At 40.8% G+C, this 17,610-nt stretch overlaps 1 protein-coding gene across 1 annotated transcript in view; it reads left to right on the forward strand.

Annotated features, from left to right (window-relative positions):
* The first annotated feature begins 248 nt into the window (after positions 1-248).
* TNFSF13B (TNF superfamily member 13b) overlaps positions 249-17,610 on the forward strand; it is a 34,273-nt gene continuing 16,911 nt past the window's right edge. Inside the window, exons 1-2 of the mRNA XM_047849425.1 lie at positions 249-957; positions 1,050-1,137. Coding sequence (XP_047705381.1) covers positions 406-957; positions 1,050-1,137 — 640 coding nt within the window. The 5' untranslated portion in view covers positions 249-405. The remainder of the gene's footprint in view (positions 958-1,049; positions 1,138-17,610) is intronic.

The raw sequence follows: 17,610 nt of genomic DNA on the forward strand, positions 1-17,610 counted from the left end.
CAGTGGACGTCCCTGCGGCCTCTGAGGACATCTGGTTTTCTTTCCCACTTAGAGACCGTTCATGAATCACTCTGCAGCGGAGTGCACTTCAGTACTAAGCACTTGGCTTATCTGACCTGCTCATTAATTCTTTGTATTACACCAGCAGGAACCTCGTTCTTTCTCCCCTGCCCTCGCAGAGTGGCCCCCAGTGGCCCACCTCGGGCCACACCGCAAGGAGCTCCTGTAGTACCGCAGGGCTCCACACGTCCCCGGTGGGCCGGTCCAAACCCTGAGTCCCGCCTGGCAGGGAGATGCCAGGGGCCCGTGTGTGTGTGTGTGTGTGTGTGTGTGTGTGTGTGTGTAGATGCCATTAGAATTCTTACAGATACTGAAAGTGAAATGAGGAAATGATTGGGCAATCGGATGGAAGGGCCGGTGCCAGGAAGACCTATCACCCACTGGGGGCCGGGATGCAGCTGGGCAGACGCGGGGAGACCCCGGGGAGCTCTCCCGGGGGCCACGGCACAGCCAGGCCATGTAGTCGGTGTGGGACCTCAGCAAGCACCGCTCACAGGAAATGATCCCTTCCCTGCGGCCACTTTCTCGAAAGGCCCGGACCTTCCAAGTCCCCCGAGTGCCATGGAGGGCTGCGCGGAAGGCGAGCGGTCACGCCTTCGTCCTCGCCTGGAGAGGGGAGAAGAAATGAAAGTGAAGGAGCCTCCCGGCTCGCGCCCCAAAGACGCAGCGCTGCTGGCCGTGACCCTGCTGCTGGCGCTCACGTCCTGCTGCCTGTCGGTGGTGTCCCTGTGCAGGGTGGCCGTCCTGCAAGCCGAGCTGGGGAGCCTGCGGGCGGAGCTGCGGGGGCCCCGGGAGCCCCGCGAGCTTCGGGCTGAGCCGGGCCCTCCCAGGGCGGGGGCCGCAACCCCCGGGGCGTCCGGCGCGCGCCTGGCCCCCGCGGTCCCCAGCGCGCTGAAAGTGAGTGCAGCCGCCGCAGCCCGTCCCCCGCCCCCGCCACCCCCGCGCCCCTGCGACGCCGGGGCTGTAACTTGGGGTTTCTGTCTCCCCAGGGGATCTTTGCACCAGCCCCGGCGGGAGAGAGCAACTCCAGCCAGAGCGGCAGAAGGAAGCGCGCCGCTCTGGGTCCCGAAGACACAGGTACGTTTGGGGAGCGGAAGCACTTAGCAGACGGGATGCCGGCGTCCGCGGGTGTGCGGGTGTGGACCCCGGCCTCTGGGTTGGGGACCCCCTCCCCTCCACGAGCGCTGAGCGGTGCCCGGAGGCTGTGCAAGTGGCCTCTACAGCACGTGTGGCTTTTGTGGCACAGCCGGCGCGCCGGCAGGTGTCTGTCCCCAAGGAGCGGACTTGGAGGGCTGGGCCCTGCCTTAACCACAGAGGAGGGGAGGGGGCACAGGGTCTTCCTCGGATGGGACACACCTGCGTCAGAAGCCCTGTCCGTCACTCGAGGAGAAGAGCGCCGCGCGCTGTGTCCACCTGAGTCCCGGAGGGTCAGGTAAAGATACACCTTCCCTGAGGGTGCGCTGCGCGCCCTGGGATCACGCCGGGAGCAGGTGTGCGGCCGCGATTCATTGTGTTTATTGCTCTAGCTTTAAAACAGACTTTGTTTTACACACACACACACACACACACACACACACACACACACACACACGATGCTCTGACTGTAAACGTATTTTTCACTGACTGCCTTATTCATGGAAAAAAGTCTTTCCTGTTTTGCAAAACCATGATTTTTATAAAATGCTTTGTGTCAATTACCTTTAGTATCGCTTTGTGTCTATTAGACACAATTGACTTTAAGCAAATATAGACTACGAAACACTCATATTTTTACTATACTTGAGCAGGTGAATTGTTTTCATACTTTGCATTTTATCATCTGTACTTTGTACACAATTGAAAAAACACTCCATATATATATACTACGGCATATTTTTGCATTCACTTGTCGTTATACAATAAGCATTTTCCTTCTTTCTAAGTAACTGTCACACATCCACGTTAGTTCGTTATCATGCAGTTATGTCACATGATCATTTCCAAAGTTGGTGCGCAGATCTCTTATTTCCGAGGAATTTTATGTGTTCCATATAAATTCCATAGATGAAATATCAGAACTAAAGAGGATGAACATTTATTACTGCCATGTTGCTTTCAAAGTGAGTTATAAATGTGTACAGTCAGAAGTGCAGTGCACAAGGTCTCCACATTCTTACAGCATTTTATTAAAATTTATTCTGGCTAGTTTAGTAGTTGTCAAAGAGTATCTCAAATGTAATCTGTTGCTTGCTCGAAGAGAAGGATGAATTTGTTTCTGCATATTTGGGTAACTTCTAATTTTATCACCTGCTAATTTTTATTTATGGCTTCCCTCATTTATCCTAATTTTTTTGTGATTTTGAATAAGCTCTATGTTAGACATACTGTTTAACAAAATTTGGGTGTAACTGTTTTCATATTTTGCTTTTTAAAATTCCTGCAGAGATTTTACATCTGTGTATTTAATGTGATAAACTTTTCTTTTTGATTTTCTCTACTATATCAAAGCTGAAAATATATGTATTTGCAATCTCTTACACAGCCTAGTCTATAATCCGCTACTTTGACTTTTTCATAACTTAGTGTTTTAGTTTGGTATTTAACTCCTTAATCCTTGTGGCGTTTATTTGGTGGATCACATCACACCAGCTTTATCTTCCCTTCTTCTTTTATGTTTTCTTACCAAACTGCTATTAAATGTAGCTAATTTCGGGGCGCCTGGGTGGTGCAGTCGGTTAAGCGTCCGACTTCAGCCAGGTCATGATCTCGCGGTCCGTGAGTTCGAGCCCCGCATCAGGCTCTGGGCTGACGGCTCAGAGCTTGGAGCCTGCTTCCGATTCTGTGTCTCCCTCTCTCTCTGCCCCTCCCCCGTTCATGCTCTGTCTCTCTCTGTCCCAAAAATAAATAAACGTTGAAAAAAAATATAGCTAATTTCATGGGATGCTTATTTTCAACTTGTTTGCATTGGAAAGCTTACTGTGTTAATATTCTCTCATGAATCTATTTTGAGACTGTTTTTTCATTGATTTATTATTCTGTTTATCTGTATTAAATAAAATATTTTAAGTATTTTGTAACATAATGAGCTTTAATATCTAGTAGGGTCAGAATGCCTCAATCTTCTTCAACCTCTGTGCTACTACTCCCCAGCCTCTGCACATTCATCTTACAAATAAACCTTAACTTTACCATTGCAGAGAGGATACAGGCTCATTACAGCAGATTTAAGAAGAAAGGACGTTGAGTAAGAAATTAATTAACTTCCGGAGTCCCACTTCCTCAAAATACCCTCTATTATATTTTAAAATTTCCTCCCATGTGCAAATTTTTACAAATTTGTGATTTAATGGCATCCACAAATGATACACTGATTAAAATTTTTCCGTAAATAATTTGTATTTTTAGAAAGTTTGGAAAGTAAGAGAGAATTCTATCAAGTGAATCAAAATTTACTTAGTATCTAAAACCCAGATGTAATTGCTATTGTCATGATCATGGTTTGCCTAAGATTTTTATAAACCTTTCATATAGTATATATATATATATATATATATATATATATATAGTATACATATATACAGTATGTATGCATATGGATATATCCTACATGTGTATATATACAGTATATAGTACATCTCTCTCTTTCTCTTTCTCTCCTTGTATATATACTCATAACATTCATAGATCTGAGATGAAAGGTTTGAAGAGGAGAACCTTAGTGACTGCTCATATCTGCTCTCCTTCCTCATCAGTGAAACTGGCTTGAATGTCGTTTTAGACGCCATTCTCTTTTTTTTCTCTCTTATTTCATATATTTTCTATTTATTTTTCCCCGTAGTATATTTATCACATTCAGTAAAATTTCATAATGTGTTTGTTTTTTAATATGAAATTTATTGTCAAATTGGTTTCCATACAACACCCAGTGCTCATCCCAACAGGTGCCCTCCTAGATGCCCATCACCCACTTTCCCCTCCCCCCCCGCCCCCCTCCCGTCAACCCTCAGTTTGTTCTCAGTTTTTCTCTCATGCAGGGAAAACATATTTTATTTAGCACTACAAAAATATGTGTATAACCAAGAGGGTTTCTGAAAGCCCATGATTTTATTTTTCTGTTTGGTAGCATCCTGTTTTTTTTTTTTTTTTTTTTTTGGAGTTGAGAAAATGCTGAACAATTTGAATCTATACAGCTTTCTTTGTTTCTGTTTATTCTACTCTATTCTGATTTAAGTAAGGCTCAAAAAACCTTAGGTTCTCCCTTTTACTTTCAAAGTGTCCATTTATGTTCTTATGTATTAATTTTCCAAATACTTTATAGATCCACTGACATTTTTGGTTGGAATTTTATAAAAATTGTAATTCTGCGGAAGAAAATGAATTCTTACGGTGTTTTATTTATATATCCAAGAATGCTTAAATGCGTGATATCTCCTTACTAAATATCAAAATTTAAATTTCCCAATTGGATATAATTTTCCCTATGTAGGTTTTACGATTCTTTCATAGTTAGTTAAAAAAGGTTTTCTTGCAATTTTGGAGTCCTGGGATTTTCAAATGGCTCGTTAAACTCTTTAAAAATGTACAGAATTCTCACGGGGCGCCTGGGTGGCTCAGTCGGTTAGGCATCTGACTTTGGTTCAGGTCATGATCTCACGGTCGGTGAGTTCGAGCCCCACGTCAGGCTCTGTGCTGACAGCTCAGGGCCTGGAGCCTGCTTCGGATTCTGTGTTTCCCCCTCTCTCTGCCCCTCCCCCAGTCATGCTCTGTCTCTCTTTGTCTCAAAAATAAAAAAAAAAACATTAAAAAAGTAATAAATACTGATACATAGGGGCACTTGTACCCCAATGTTTATAGCAGAACTCTCAACAATAGCCAAATTATGGAAAGAGCCTAAATGTCCATCAACTGATGAATGGATAAAGAAATTGTGGTTTATATACACAATGGAGTACTACGTGGCCATGAGAAAGAATGAAATATGGCCCTTTGTAGCAACATGGATGGAACTTGAGAGTGTGATGCTAAGTGAAATAAGCCATACAGAGAAAGACAGATACCATATGGTTTCACTCTTAAGTGGATCCTAAGAAACTTAACAGAAACCCATGGGGGAGGGGAAGGAAAAAAAAAAGAGGTTAGAGTGGGAGAGAGAGCCAAAGCATAAGAGACTCTTAAAAACTGAGAACTGGGGCGCCTGGGTGGCGCAGTCGGTTGAGCGTCCGACTTCAGCCAGGTCACGATCTCGCGGTCTGTGAGTTCGAGCCCCGCGTCAGGCTCTGGGCTGATGGCTCGGAGCCTGGAGCCTGTTTCCGATTCTGTATCTCCCTCTCTCTGTGCCCCTACCCCGTTCATGCTCTGTCTCTCTCTGTCCCAAAAATAAATAAAAACGTTAAAAAAAAAAAAAAAACTGAGAACAAACTGAGGGTTGATGGGGGGTGGGAGGGAGGGGTGGGTGGGTGATGAGTATTGAGGAGGGCACCTTTTGGGATGAGCACTGGGTGTTGTATGGAAACCAATTTGACAATAAACTTCATATATTGAAATAATAATAATAATAATATTAAAAATTAAAATGTACAGAATTCTCAAAAACGAATGCAGCATTCAATCACATGGTTATTTTTAAGCCACATCCACACACATATTGGATGTATACCTAACAGAAATATAATTTTATTTTAGATTTTTTTTAGAATACTCTGCTTTCTACCTCTGCTACTCAACGTCAGTTGCCATCATTTTATGACTATGCCAAAAAGGTTCAGAGCTAAGTATTGCTAAATGACACTCCAGAATGTCGCCCATTTTTATTTTTCTATAAGTCCAACCTAAATTTCACTCAGGCACTTCAATTTTCCTGCATGTATATTCGGTTTGTGAGTAAGCTCCGGCATGTTGGGCTAGAAAGCCTCCCTTCAGCACACAGCATGCCTAGAATCACATCAGTATTTGGTGTCACATGCTACCTGTGGGGTTTTTGCCTTGTCATTTGTACGTGTCCTGTCTGTACAACTAAAGAGTAGAGGCTTCTGTGGTATGGGCCATATTTCCTCTACACATTCATCGTGATATTTGCACACAGTGGGTGTTCTATGAATATTTGTTGATGGATCTTGGGCTCACTATGAAGTAAGATGCTGTGATTTGGCAATCATTGGGAGGGGGGGTTTTCCCATATTTCTTCACTTCTCAGGTTTTGATCAGAGGCCATCTTATGCAATTTTTTAACTTGACATTTAAAACAACGAATTCGCCAAAGAATGAATTTGATCACAAGGCGAGAGTCTCAGGGAGAGTTTGAGAGCCCCTTGCCCCCGCCTTGGTTCACCGGGTAGAGGCACAGTTTGGGTTCACTAAAAGTCATAGAGACACTCTCATAGTCAGCAATCTAACTCTAATTTCGTGGATTTCTGGTTTTAATGTTTTGGTTTTAACTGAAGTATTGTTTACATACAGAGAAGGGCACATGTCTTAAGGATACAGCTTGGTGGGTATTCACAGACTGAATGGCAGTAGTTGAAGGGGCGGACATCACCGTCAGCCTGCGTGCCCACTCGGTGCTCCATCCACTCCTCCCTGGGGTAAACGCTTTTATTTAATTGCGCAGGCTGGTTATTTGGCTCTTGTTTTGTTTTTCTTTATGGTGTTGTGTTTCAAATGGAGGTCTTATTAAGTTTTCTGTGTTTCATAAGATAATTTCTGATTGTAGTAGAACAAACAGAAATGTGGGGAAATCCAGGATCAAAGAATTGCCAGATGGCTCATATTAGCCAAAAAGCTCACTTTTAAGCCCGTAAGTGTATTTGGAGATATTCCTAATTAAAAATAATAATGAAAGTGCTATGGCTTTGAAATATTACATGTTAAAGTTTCTTCACAAATGGAGTCATAATGATCAATGCTGTCAGCTCTCATGTTCGCTCTAAGAACCTAGAGATAACCATCCTAAGAGTCCATCAGGATGATGAATTCTTTCAAATGGATACCCGCTGAGCTAAAACAGTTTATTAATAAACAGTTTATATTTATTTAAGTTTATTACTAAACAGTTTATTAATAAAATCAGGTGACCTTTATATTTCCCCCCTTGTTATTCAGTAGGGAATTTAAAAGTTAATAGAAATACATGTGTTTTAGGGCGCCTGGGTGGCTCAGTCGGTTAAGCCTCCCACTCTTGGTTTTGGTTCAGGTCATGATCTCATGGTTTGTGTGCTGATAGCGTGGAGCCTGCTTGGGATTCTCTCTCTCCCTGTCTCTCTGCCCCTCCCCTACTTGCACTTTCTCTCTCTCAGAATAATTAAATAAATAACTTAAAAAAAGAAGTTCATGTGTTTTAGATGATAGAAGTACAAAAATTATTTTTATTGATAATGTTTATTATACATGTCTCATTTATAATAGTAAAATAGTGTCGACAACATGGAACAGAATATAAAAACAAGAGTGGGAAAAAAATTACCCATCTTTCTTTCCTCTGCTAAATAAATATTTACTGTAAGATTTTGGTCAATCCGCTTTACGTTCTTTTTCTGTCCTTTTATAAACTTTTTTAGTTGGGAATTATTTTAGAATTACAGAAAAGTTGCAAGAACATGGCAGAGAGTTGCCATATACCCCTCGTCCAGTGTCTCCTGTTGTCTTACGTTACCATCCTTTGTCATAACTGCGAAACCAACGTTGCTACTTCACTAAAAGCTGAACTCCATTTCAGAGTGTTCTTTCATGAAACCCATAGTCCCGCTCCTTTGTAAGGAAAGATGGGAGGTCGGAAAGATCTGTAACATCCAGGCTTTGTTTCACTGAGATTTCCGGCAGGGCTGTATCTTACAAGACTGTAAAGTGAGTGTCGAAAGCATATATGGTGTAGAACTCAGCCATCCAATTTGTACCAGAATTAGGCTAACTGGAGGCTCTTACCCAGTAAGGGTGTGTTCCTTCCTAGAACAGAAACAGCTGGCTGTTGTCATGGTGATCTTTGACCAGAATCTTCCCCAAGTGCTATTTTTCCCCCCCTGCTTCAATAATGACTTCTTTTTCAGTGTTGCAAGAGCTGGCTCCCGTTCAATTTCAAAAGCAGTAATAAAATAAAATAGTGACCTCACAACCAAATATCTGAACCCTGTTCTTGTCAAGTTTAAAGTTTTGGGAAGCAGAAGAACCAGGAAATGAGTCAATCAAAGCAGCCAAAAGTGATGTTGTGTCTCTTCCATGTATGCCGTGGGCCTGCTAGCTTTCAAACTCTGTTCTAGGTGTTGAGTGTTGATTAGAAAACACAACAGATAAGTTTCCTGCCCCCTGGAGATTGCATTGCAGTGAGGTGGAAAGACACAGAAAGTAGTCAATAAACATGATTAATGAGTACGTAACAATACTAGAAAATGGCAAATATCATGAAGAAGTGAATGATTTAAGGGGCAGAATTAACAGATTTGGCAGTGTGAAGGATGAGGAGGGGAGAAGATGTGTAAGGAGAGGTCAGGAAAAGTCTTTCTGTTTCTTCCTGAAGATTCAATCATTCTTTATTCTATCACCTTAAAAACCTTTTGTGGAAATGGGTAGATATTTAAAAAATAAATCCATAATGTTGAGGAATGTGTTGTTCTCAGGAATCCTCTAGGAATGGATATTGGTTTCAATGTTTATTATTTTTATAAGTCAAGTCCTATTTAAAAGAACTGTATTGGACAGCTGTATCTTTGTTATGAACAGATTTTGATGGGGTGGGGGGACGGGCTAGATGGTTGATGGGCATTAAAGGAGGGAACTTGTTGGGATGAGCACTGGGTGTTGTATGTAAGTGATGAATCAATTCTACTCCTACTTCTGAAACCAATATTGCACTGTATGTTAACTAACTACAATTTAAATAATACAAAATAAAAATAAATAAAAGGTATTCTCATTTTTTAAGAGCTAGAGAAGAAACAGATTTTGCTCAAATATACAGGAAGCATCCACTGGGCCAAGGTCTGGGGTGGACACTCAAGAATATATAGGAAAGTGGAGAAAAAGACTCAGTTACTGGGTGTTTTCCACGCACAAGCTCTGGGTTGGGCTCTATGACATCATTTACCTTCTCAGTAACCCCTGTTAGGTTGGCATTATTGTCCTCATTTTAGACAAGAGACTTGAAGACAAGACATAATCAGTCCCTTCTCTCCACAAGCTAAATATTGAGTTGGAGAAATTAAACAAAGTTAATGTAAATTTAAAAATAATAAACAAGCTCTTTAGCCTTTACGAAAAGCATGTGTAAACTATGACTTCACTTGGTTCTCGCAACACCACTATGAGAAAACTATTGTTATTCTAGAGATAAAATATTTTAATTTCATATTAAGTGTTAATTTCATGATTAAACAGCTAAATTGGTTTGAGAACTGAGGTTTACATTCGTTATATGCTAACTATAAATTCTGAGTTGTTTTCCACTGTGTGAGCTATATGCACTTAATGTTTGTGTAATACACCAGATCTGACAAAAACTGTTGGGTCTCAAAGAGATCTAGACCATTATTAACATTAGTACCAACAAGAGGACAACGATCTATGGTATTATAAGATGTTAGTTCAGATCACAGATTGAAAGATTATTAAGACCATGATGGATAAGAGCTGAGCTGAGTTTTGAAGACTGACTCAACTCAGGGAAGAAGAGACAGTATTCCAGGGCATGCGAACAGTAATGGAACAGGAAGTAGAAAAGACACAAGAAGAGGTCTTACTGTAGTAGGTGGAACCATCAAAATACACACTAACACCTCGGTATCGTTCCTTTGCTTGGATATTTGCAAGTGTTTATTGACTGCGATGTTTTTACAAGTTCAGGCTTTCTCCTCCTCTTTCTTTTTTCTTTTTTAAGCATTTAAAAATTTTTTTATTTAAACCCAAGTTAGTTAATGTACAATGTAGTGTTGGTTTCAAGAGTAAAATTTAGTGATTCATCACTTCCATATGATACCCAGTGCTCATCCCAACGAGTGCCCTCCTTAATGCCCATCACCCATCTAGCCCATCCCCCACCCACTACCCCTCCAGGAACCCTCTGTTCTCTGTATTTAACAGTTTTTATGGTTTTCCTCCCTCTCTGTTTTTATCTTAGTTTTCTTTCTCTTCCCCTATATTCATCTGTTGTGTTTCTAAAATTCCACAAATGAGTGATATCATGATATGTATCTTTCTCTGACTGACATATTTCACTTAGCATAATACATTCTAGCTCCATTGACATTGTTGCAAGTGGCAAGATTTCATTCTTTTTGATTTCTGAGTATTATTCCATTATATATATATATATATATATATATATATATTTATATATATATATATATATATATATCACATCCTTTTTTAAAATTTTTAATGTTTATTTATTTTTCAGAGAGAGAGAGAGACAGACAGACAGACAGACAGACAGAGTGTGATTGGGGGAGGGGCAGAGAAAGATGGAGACACGGAATCCAAAGCAGATTCTAGGCTCTGAGCTGTCAGCACAGAGCCTGATGCAGGGTTCGAACTCACGAACCGCAAGACCAGAGTCAGACACTTAACCAACTGAGCCACCCAGATACCCTTCTTCTTTTTTTAAAAAACTTTATTTTAAGAGAGAGAGAGAGCACAAGCAGGGTAGGGACAGAGAGAGAGGAGAGGGAGAATCCTAAGCAGGTCTCACGCTGTCTGCACAGAGCATGATGCAGAGTTTGAACTCATGAACCGTGAGATCATGACCTGAGCCAAAGTTGGACACTTAACTAACTGAGCCACTCAGGATCCCTATACCACATCTTCTTTATCCATTCATCAGTCAATGGATATTTGGGCTCTTTCTGTAATTTGACTATTGTTATATTTATATTGCTATAAACATTGGGGTGCATGTACCCCTTTGAATCAGCATTTTTGTATCCTCTGGATAAATACCTAGTAGTGCAAATCTGAGCCATATGGTAGTTCTATTTTTAATTTTTTGAGGAAACTCCATACTGTTTTTCAGAGTGGCTGCCCCAGTTTGCATTCCCACCAACAATGCAAAAGTGTTCACCTTTCTCTATATCCTTGCCAACATCTGTTGTTTCCTGAGTTGTTAATTTTAGTCATTCTGACAGGAGTGAGGTGGTATTTCATTGTGGTTTTGATTTGCATTTCCCTGATGATGAGTGATGTTGAGTATCTTTTCATGTGTCTATTGGCCATCTGAATGTCTTCTTTGGAAAAGTGTCTGTTCATGTCTTTTGCTCATTTCTTCATTGGATTATTCATTTTGGAGTTCTCCTCCTCTTCCTAAAGCCAGGCCATTTGAGATAGACAGGAGAAACAACTGTAGATAACTGCTCTTTGAGCTTCTGACATGGACTGTGAAGTCACACTTAACAGCTCACCTTTTTTCTCTTGTTTCTGCTGCTCTAGAACATCTTCTGGGAAATAAAGGGTAAGAAATTTTAGAGAAATACACAACCATTTGCTTGAAAAAATGTATCATAGTGTGCTACCATTCTACAGATGAAAATTCAAAATCCTTATTATTGAAGATTATCTGTTATGGAAAATGTTTTTCAAATAACCCTGAGCCCAAAGATTGATTATTAGAGGGTCCAGATATCATGGAAATGATGGGTTTTTTAATAGAATCTATTTTCTCTAAAGCATTAATTTAATTTGACTTAACATGTATTATGAAGTTGGATATAAGGAGGAGGGTATTTTTAAAGTTTATTTGTTTTGGGAGAGAGAGAGGGAGGGAGAGAGAGAGAGAGAGAATACAAGCAGGGGAGGGGCAGAGAGAAAGGGAGAGAGAGAGGGAATCCCAAGCAAGCTCTGCACTCTCAGTGCAGAGCCCATTGCAGGACTTGATCTCACGAACCACAAGATCATGGCCTGAGCCAAGCTCAAGAGCTGGACATTCAACCAACTGAGCCACCAAGTGCCCTTTAAGGATGAGGTTCTTAAGAATCATTTGGAAAAATTGGATATTGTTATATCTTTTTTTTTTCTGAATTGTGCCACAGATTTTTTGTTTTTAGTCTGATATAAGCCAGATGCTGTGCAAATTTGTAACTGATAGTTCTTAATGTCAAGTGACTCAGCCTAGGGAAAGAGACAGTAATAGAAACAATTAGGATATAATAGTGAAATGCTATTTCAATAGATGTATGTGCAAAGTGTAGTGGGATCAAATAGTTAGCTGGAAGGATCAGGGAAAGAATTGATATTTGGCCTGAGCCCTGAAGGATGGACGGGTTTCACCAGATACTAAGGTGAGGAGTATTTAGCCAGGCAGAATAGCACATACGCAGTCCTGGGAGCAGGAGGATGAACTTCTGTGCTTCTAGGTGTGGGAGGGTAGAGGTCGTGGGGTTGTGAAGGGAGGTTTGGGTTTTGTGTGCAGGGGAACCCCCTTGAAGGAGTTATAAGCATTAGAAGGACAAGATAAAATTCTGGTTTAGGAAGGCAAATCTGAGGAAACGCAAGCGATGGAGTAGAAGTAGTAGAAAAGCTAAGAGGCACAACTTGCTGAGCAAGTGTTAGCGTCAGGAGAACAGTGAGAGTAAAGATCTGAACGGACCCACCACGCTTGCTCCTCTGGTCGGGTTTGATTATTCTCTCCGTCTCTGTCTGTCTGTCTGTCTCTACCCCCTTCAGCCATATTGCTGTATCCCTCCAACGTTAGCCTTTGTGTATATTCATGACTATTGACTTTGTGTGGGATGTTCCTACCCCCTTCTTTCTTCTTTTCTTTTAAAAAATATTTTTTTAATGTTTACTTATTTTTGAGAGAGAGAGAGAGAGAGAGAGAGAGAGAGAGAGCAGGGGAGGAGGAGAGAGAGAGGGAGACACAGAATCCGAAGCAGGCTCCGAGCTCCGAGCCGTCAGCACAGAGCCCATTGCGGGGCTCAAACCCATGAACTGGGAGATCTTGACCTGAGTTGAGTCAGATGCTTAACCAACTGAGCTACCCAGGCGCGCCAAACCCTCCTCCCCCCACCCCGCCCTGCTGCCCCTTCTTTCTTCTAATTTCAGTTTAAGTGTCACTGTTCAGAGAAGCCTTCCTGATTGGGTCAAAGTCTGGCCACTGTATTGCTCTTACAGCTGCAACTTCCAATGTATCTTTCTGATTCTCATTCATACTTGTTCCTCCCCCTAGATCGCAAGCTCCATGGGGGTAGAGATAGTGTCTTTTCTCTTTCTTTTCTTTTTTTTGCTATTCCGAGCACAACACATGACCTAAATATAGTGCTCAGTAAAACTGTTGGATGAGATAAACGACAGACGGAATCCACACTGAGCAAAAGTTGAAAAATTCAAATCATTAGAACTTGATTATTTGTTGGATTTCAGGATTGCAGAGGAAGGAATCAGGCATGTTTACAAAGTTCCTAGCTTGGGCAACTCAGAGGATACTTATATCCAGTAAGAGAAAACAGAAGAATAAGAGGCGTGTGGGTGTGAGGAAGACAAAGAAATAAATTTGGGTCATGCTGAGTTTGAATCGTCACTGTGGCAGCCAGGCAGAGATGTCCAAGGCGAAGTGGAAGGTGTGTAAGGGCTGGCTGTGCAATTCACTGATAGCTTTCTCCAAGCATTAGGTATATTTTTGTGTTTACCTTCCTTGGCTTCAAGTATGTGTGCATATCGTGTCATGCAGCTAATTTTCATCACTGGTAAGTTACCTATACCCAGTGCCTTCTGAGTATACACCATTAATAATGAGAAGTGTTCTAAAGCGATGCAAGGAATTCATGGTAAAAGGGGGGGGGAAGCCATATCCTGTGGAGATGATGACTCAACTATGAAATTAGTCATTTTAAATTAAAATGTTTCATCAATTGTAAAATGAAATAACTTAGGAAGATGGCATTTTGTTTCCTGGGGTTTTGTTTTGTTTTGTGTTTTACTCTTAGTGTTTATGAGCCAAGGCAAAGGACTGCCATTTTATATATCCTTATAGTGCTTTAGGCATAGAAAATACTGAAATCAGGAGTGGTACCTGGCAGTGTGACAATGTCCAATTAATGCTTAGGACTCTGTACACACACACACACACACACACACACACACACACACATGCACACACACACAGAGTTTTCCATTCAGATAATATCTTTCTTTACTGCTATCAACTGTCGTGATTTCTGTTTTGCTCTGTCAACTTCTTTCCAAAACTCCCAAAGAACCAGCACCCCTTTTTACTTCCTCAGGGCCATTGTAGCGCTACCACCTTTCTGAATTACCCAGAATCGAAAACTTGTTTTTATTATTAGTTTTTAATTCTCCTTCAAACACACACTCGGTCACAAACTTTTAATTTTTTTTTTCACAATTTATCTTGGATGCTGTATTTATATAATTGCTTTGGCGATCAAATCACCCTTATATTATATTTATGCCAGTCAACAGCTGAACCTTTGTTTTCACTCTTCTCCGTGTGGCAACTTAGTCTCCACAAGGACACATGTATGACGTTTCTCAAGCACAACATATATCAGGCAGGCCCCTGTGAAGATTAGGAATTTCTATTTTTTTTTTCCTGGTAAGTCAAATACATACTTCTCAATTTAGCTCTCTAGACATACTTTTAAAACTCTGTTAACTTGTATTGGCAAACTGTTTATCGCCAATCAAATAAGAATTTATAATCTACTTTTTCACCCCTAAATTCTTGTATTCCCATTCCCGTAGAAATGTTTTTCCCCAAATCATGCTTTCTTGAATTTCCTCATCAATCTGTGTTCATCATTAGGTCAGTATTGGGGTCTTTATGGAATTTATCCTGGTTAAACTTTTCCAGCCACTGATTATTTATTCAAAACTAGCTCAGGAAAAACCAAACTGTATTTCTCGTGACCTCATACACTGAATGGTAAGGTATACAGAAATAAAAGAGAGACATCGCCTTCAGGGTCCTCATTCTTTAAAACCTGTGGTGCACTAAGTAAGAAGACAGAAGGAGGAAGGGACACAGGGAAATGCAGGAAGGACATCTCATCCAGACTGAAGAGCTTGGAAGAAGGTTGAATGAGAAGAGTAAAAAGGACTACGAAGGAGGAGTAGGTGTGGATCATATGGATGGGGCGAATGTAATGGGAAGCGCTCTGTGTTTTCCACTGGAGTTATGTATAATCTGCGTAATTGCAGTATTTATGGTGGTTGATATTAGATCGAACTTTTGTTGAAATAAAGAGAATAAACCCGATCCCAGTTTGAAAAGGTTCGGATCCAATACAGAAAACAATACAGCAGATACCAGCAATCCCGTTAACTTTCCAATCCCTTTTTCTATTTAAATGGTGTTTCAAATGTAACATAAAGGTTAGACGGAAACAGATGGCTTTCAAACTCAAGATGTTTTCCGTAGGGAAAATATTTCAACGCTAGTCTAGTTGTGAGGTTGGTTGGATTTTATTGTAACAGATATTGAGCAATAGCAAATTATTTTTGTTCTGAAAACTCTTATTTTAGGAATTCTCTTTTGTGAACTGTTTTGGCCGTCAATATGATATATTTGTTTTAGAAATATTTTACACAAAGTTTAATATTATGGATAAATATTATGCTGTAAATTTGTACTTAACAAGATCAATTTTCCTTTTTTTCACACATCATTATAATATATAATATATACATTTAGAAATATGCGTGACCCCATCACACACAGGAAAGTTTTAATGTATGCTATAGCCTTGATTCGTTAAAAAGATAAATTGTTCGGGGCACCTGGGTGGCACAGTCGGTTAAGCGTCCGACTTCAGCCAGGTCACGATCTCGCGGTCCGTGAGTTCGGGCCCCGCGTCGGGCTCTGGGCTGATGGCTCAGAGCCTGGAGCCTGTTTCCGATTCTGTGTCTCCCTCTCTCTCTGCCCCTCCCCCGTTCATGCTCTGTTCCTCTCTGTCCCAAAAATAAATAAACGTTGAAAAAAAAAAATTTAAAAAAAAAAAAAGATAAATTGTTCTCAGACTCTTCAAATTTCCTTCCATTGTAGTAGAGGGAAAGATGTATGAAGACTTTTAAAAACTAAACACAATCGATGAACATCATACTTGCTACCAATCTTGTGTTTCTTACAAGACTGTGCATTCTCAGAACTCTTGTGTTTGGATATCTTTGCTACTGGGAGAGATGAAAAAGTGTTGCTATTTTGACCCACTTTTTGTGAGTGACAGTCTATAGTTTAAGGTCACATCTGTGTTGAATGGGAAAGTCCTAAAGGACTGTTGTACGAGAGAGAAGATGACAATGGATATGGAATTTTCTAAAAAGGAAGAGCTGAAAGTGAAGAGGTAAATAACACTGATAAGGTTGATAGGACCCAAGCAGCATCTCTGGAGGCCAGAATGGGAAGTCCTCTGCTGATTTCCAACAAAACTCCTTCAGAAGCCCGGTGACTTTCTCTGGAGTAAGGAAAATTAATGAATGGCACTGGCTTCAGTGAGTATAATTCAAATACTATTGTTGAACTTTTCTTTTAATATTCCATTTTCCTTTCTGAAGAGTATTTATTGAAACACACTTTTCCCTCCGTAGTGCATTTTCTTCTAAAAGTTAGATTTCTGCTACTACATGATAGAATAGATCATTGTTTCTTGATAGAATAGATCATTGTTTCTTGACGTATAGGTTGTAGCCAACTGGAGTTGGGCTGCGGAGATTAAAACTTAGATGTTTTCTTATCAGTTTGGTAGCCTCAAGGCATCAGTCTTTCTCCAAACTCCTGTGGAGTTTTGGGTAAGTGGTCAAGAAAAGGGTTAGTTGAAACAGGGAGTAACCTGGTTTTCTCTTTATTGGGTGAATCGGATTTTTGTGCTCTCCTCGTGGGCTTCCATCATGGGCCCAGTTAACTGGGTTCAGTAAAGAACAAGAACAAGAGTGCTAACACGGCGACTGCCGTAATAACCAAGCTTGATTTCGCAATTATTGCGTATCAGGAGTAGTACGCAGTACTCCACATGCATTATCTCATTTAATCTCTATGTACACGTGCATGTGCCGCAAAGGAAAGATGGAACGTTTGGAAATTTGACTTTGACTTGTGTCAACATCTGCCTCTTCTTCTGTGTGGAAGAAAGGTTAAAGCTTCACGTGCTCTGATTGACCCTTGCATCTGTCACAGAACTGAGCAGTAAGCCCTTAAGAAGTGTTTGTTAGAGAGATAGGAACATGTTTCAAATAGGTTTAGCAGGGTTCCCCTAGATCCTGTGCACGCTATTCAGACTTTCACTGCTTTGGCTGTTTTCGTTAAATCCTTTCTCTCAAGCCGCCATTATTCATGACCATCTTGCCACTGTTGATGCTTTGACATATTTGTCGTGGCAGAAGGTCTGTCAGCGTAACAGCACTGGGTCACATTTTCCCTATGGCATAGACATGGCTCCCGTTGTTTTGCAGATCAATAAAAGAATCACAGAATAGTCCAGAATGTTCTGCCTCTGTCAAAATGATCAGGTTTACATGAAAACGTGGTAGAAAAGTTTCAGAGTCATACAAGAATTGCAGTTGTTCACATGATATTTCCACCTTGAAATACCAAGGGAAACTTGATGACAGATTTTCTTATGTGAATACTCGCTGTATTCTTTG

The sequence above is a fragment of the Prionailurus viverrinus genome, chromosome A1 (genome assembly GCF_022837055.1).
Source record: "Prionailurus viverrinus isolate Anna chromosome A1, UM_Priviv_1.0, whole genome shotgun sequence".
NCBI lineage: Eukaryota > Metazoa > Chordata > Mammalia > Carnivora > Felidae > Prionailurus > Prionailurus viverrinus.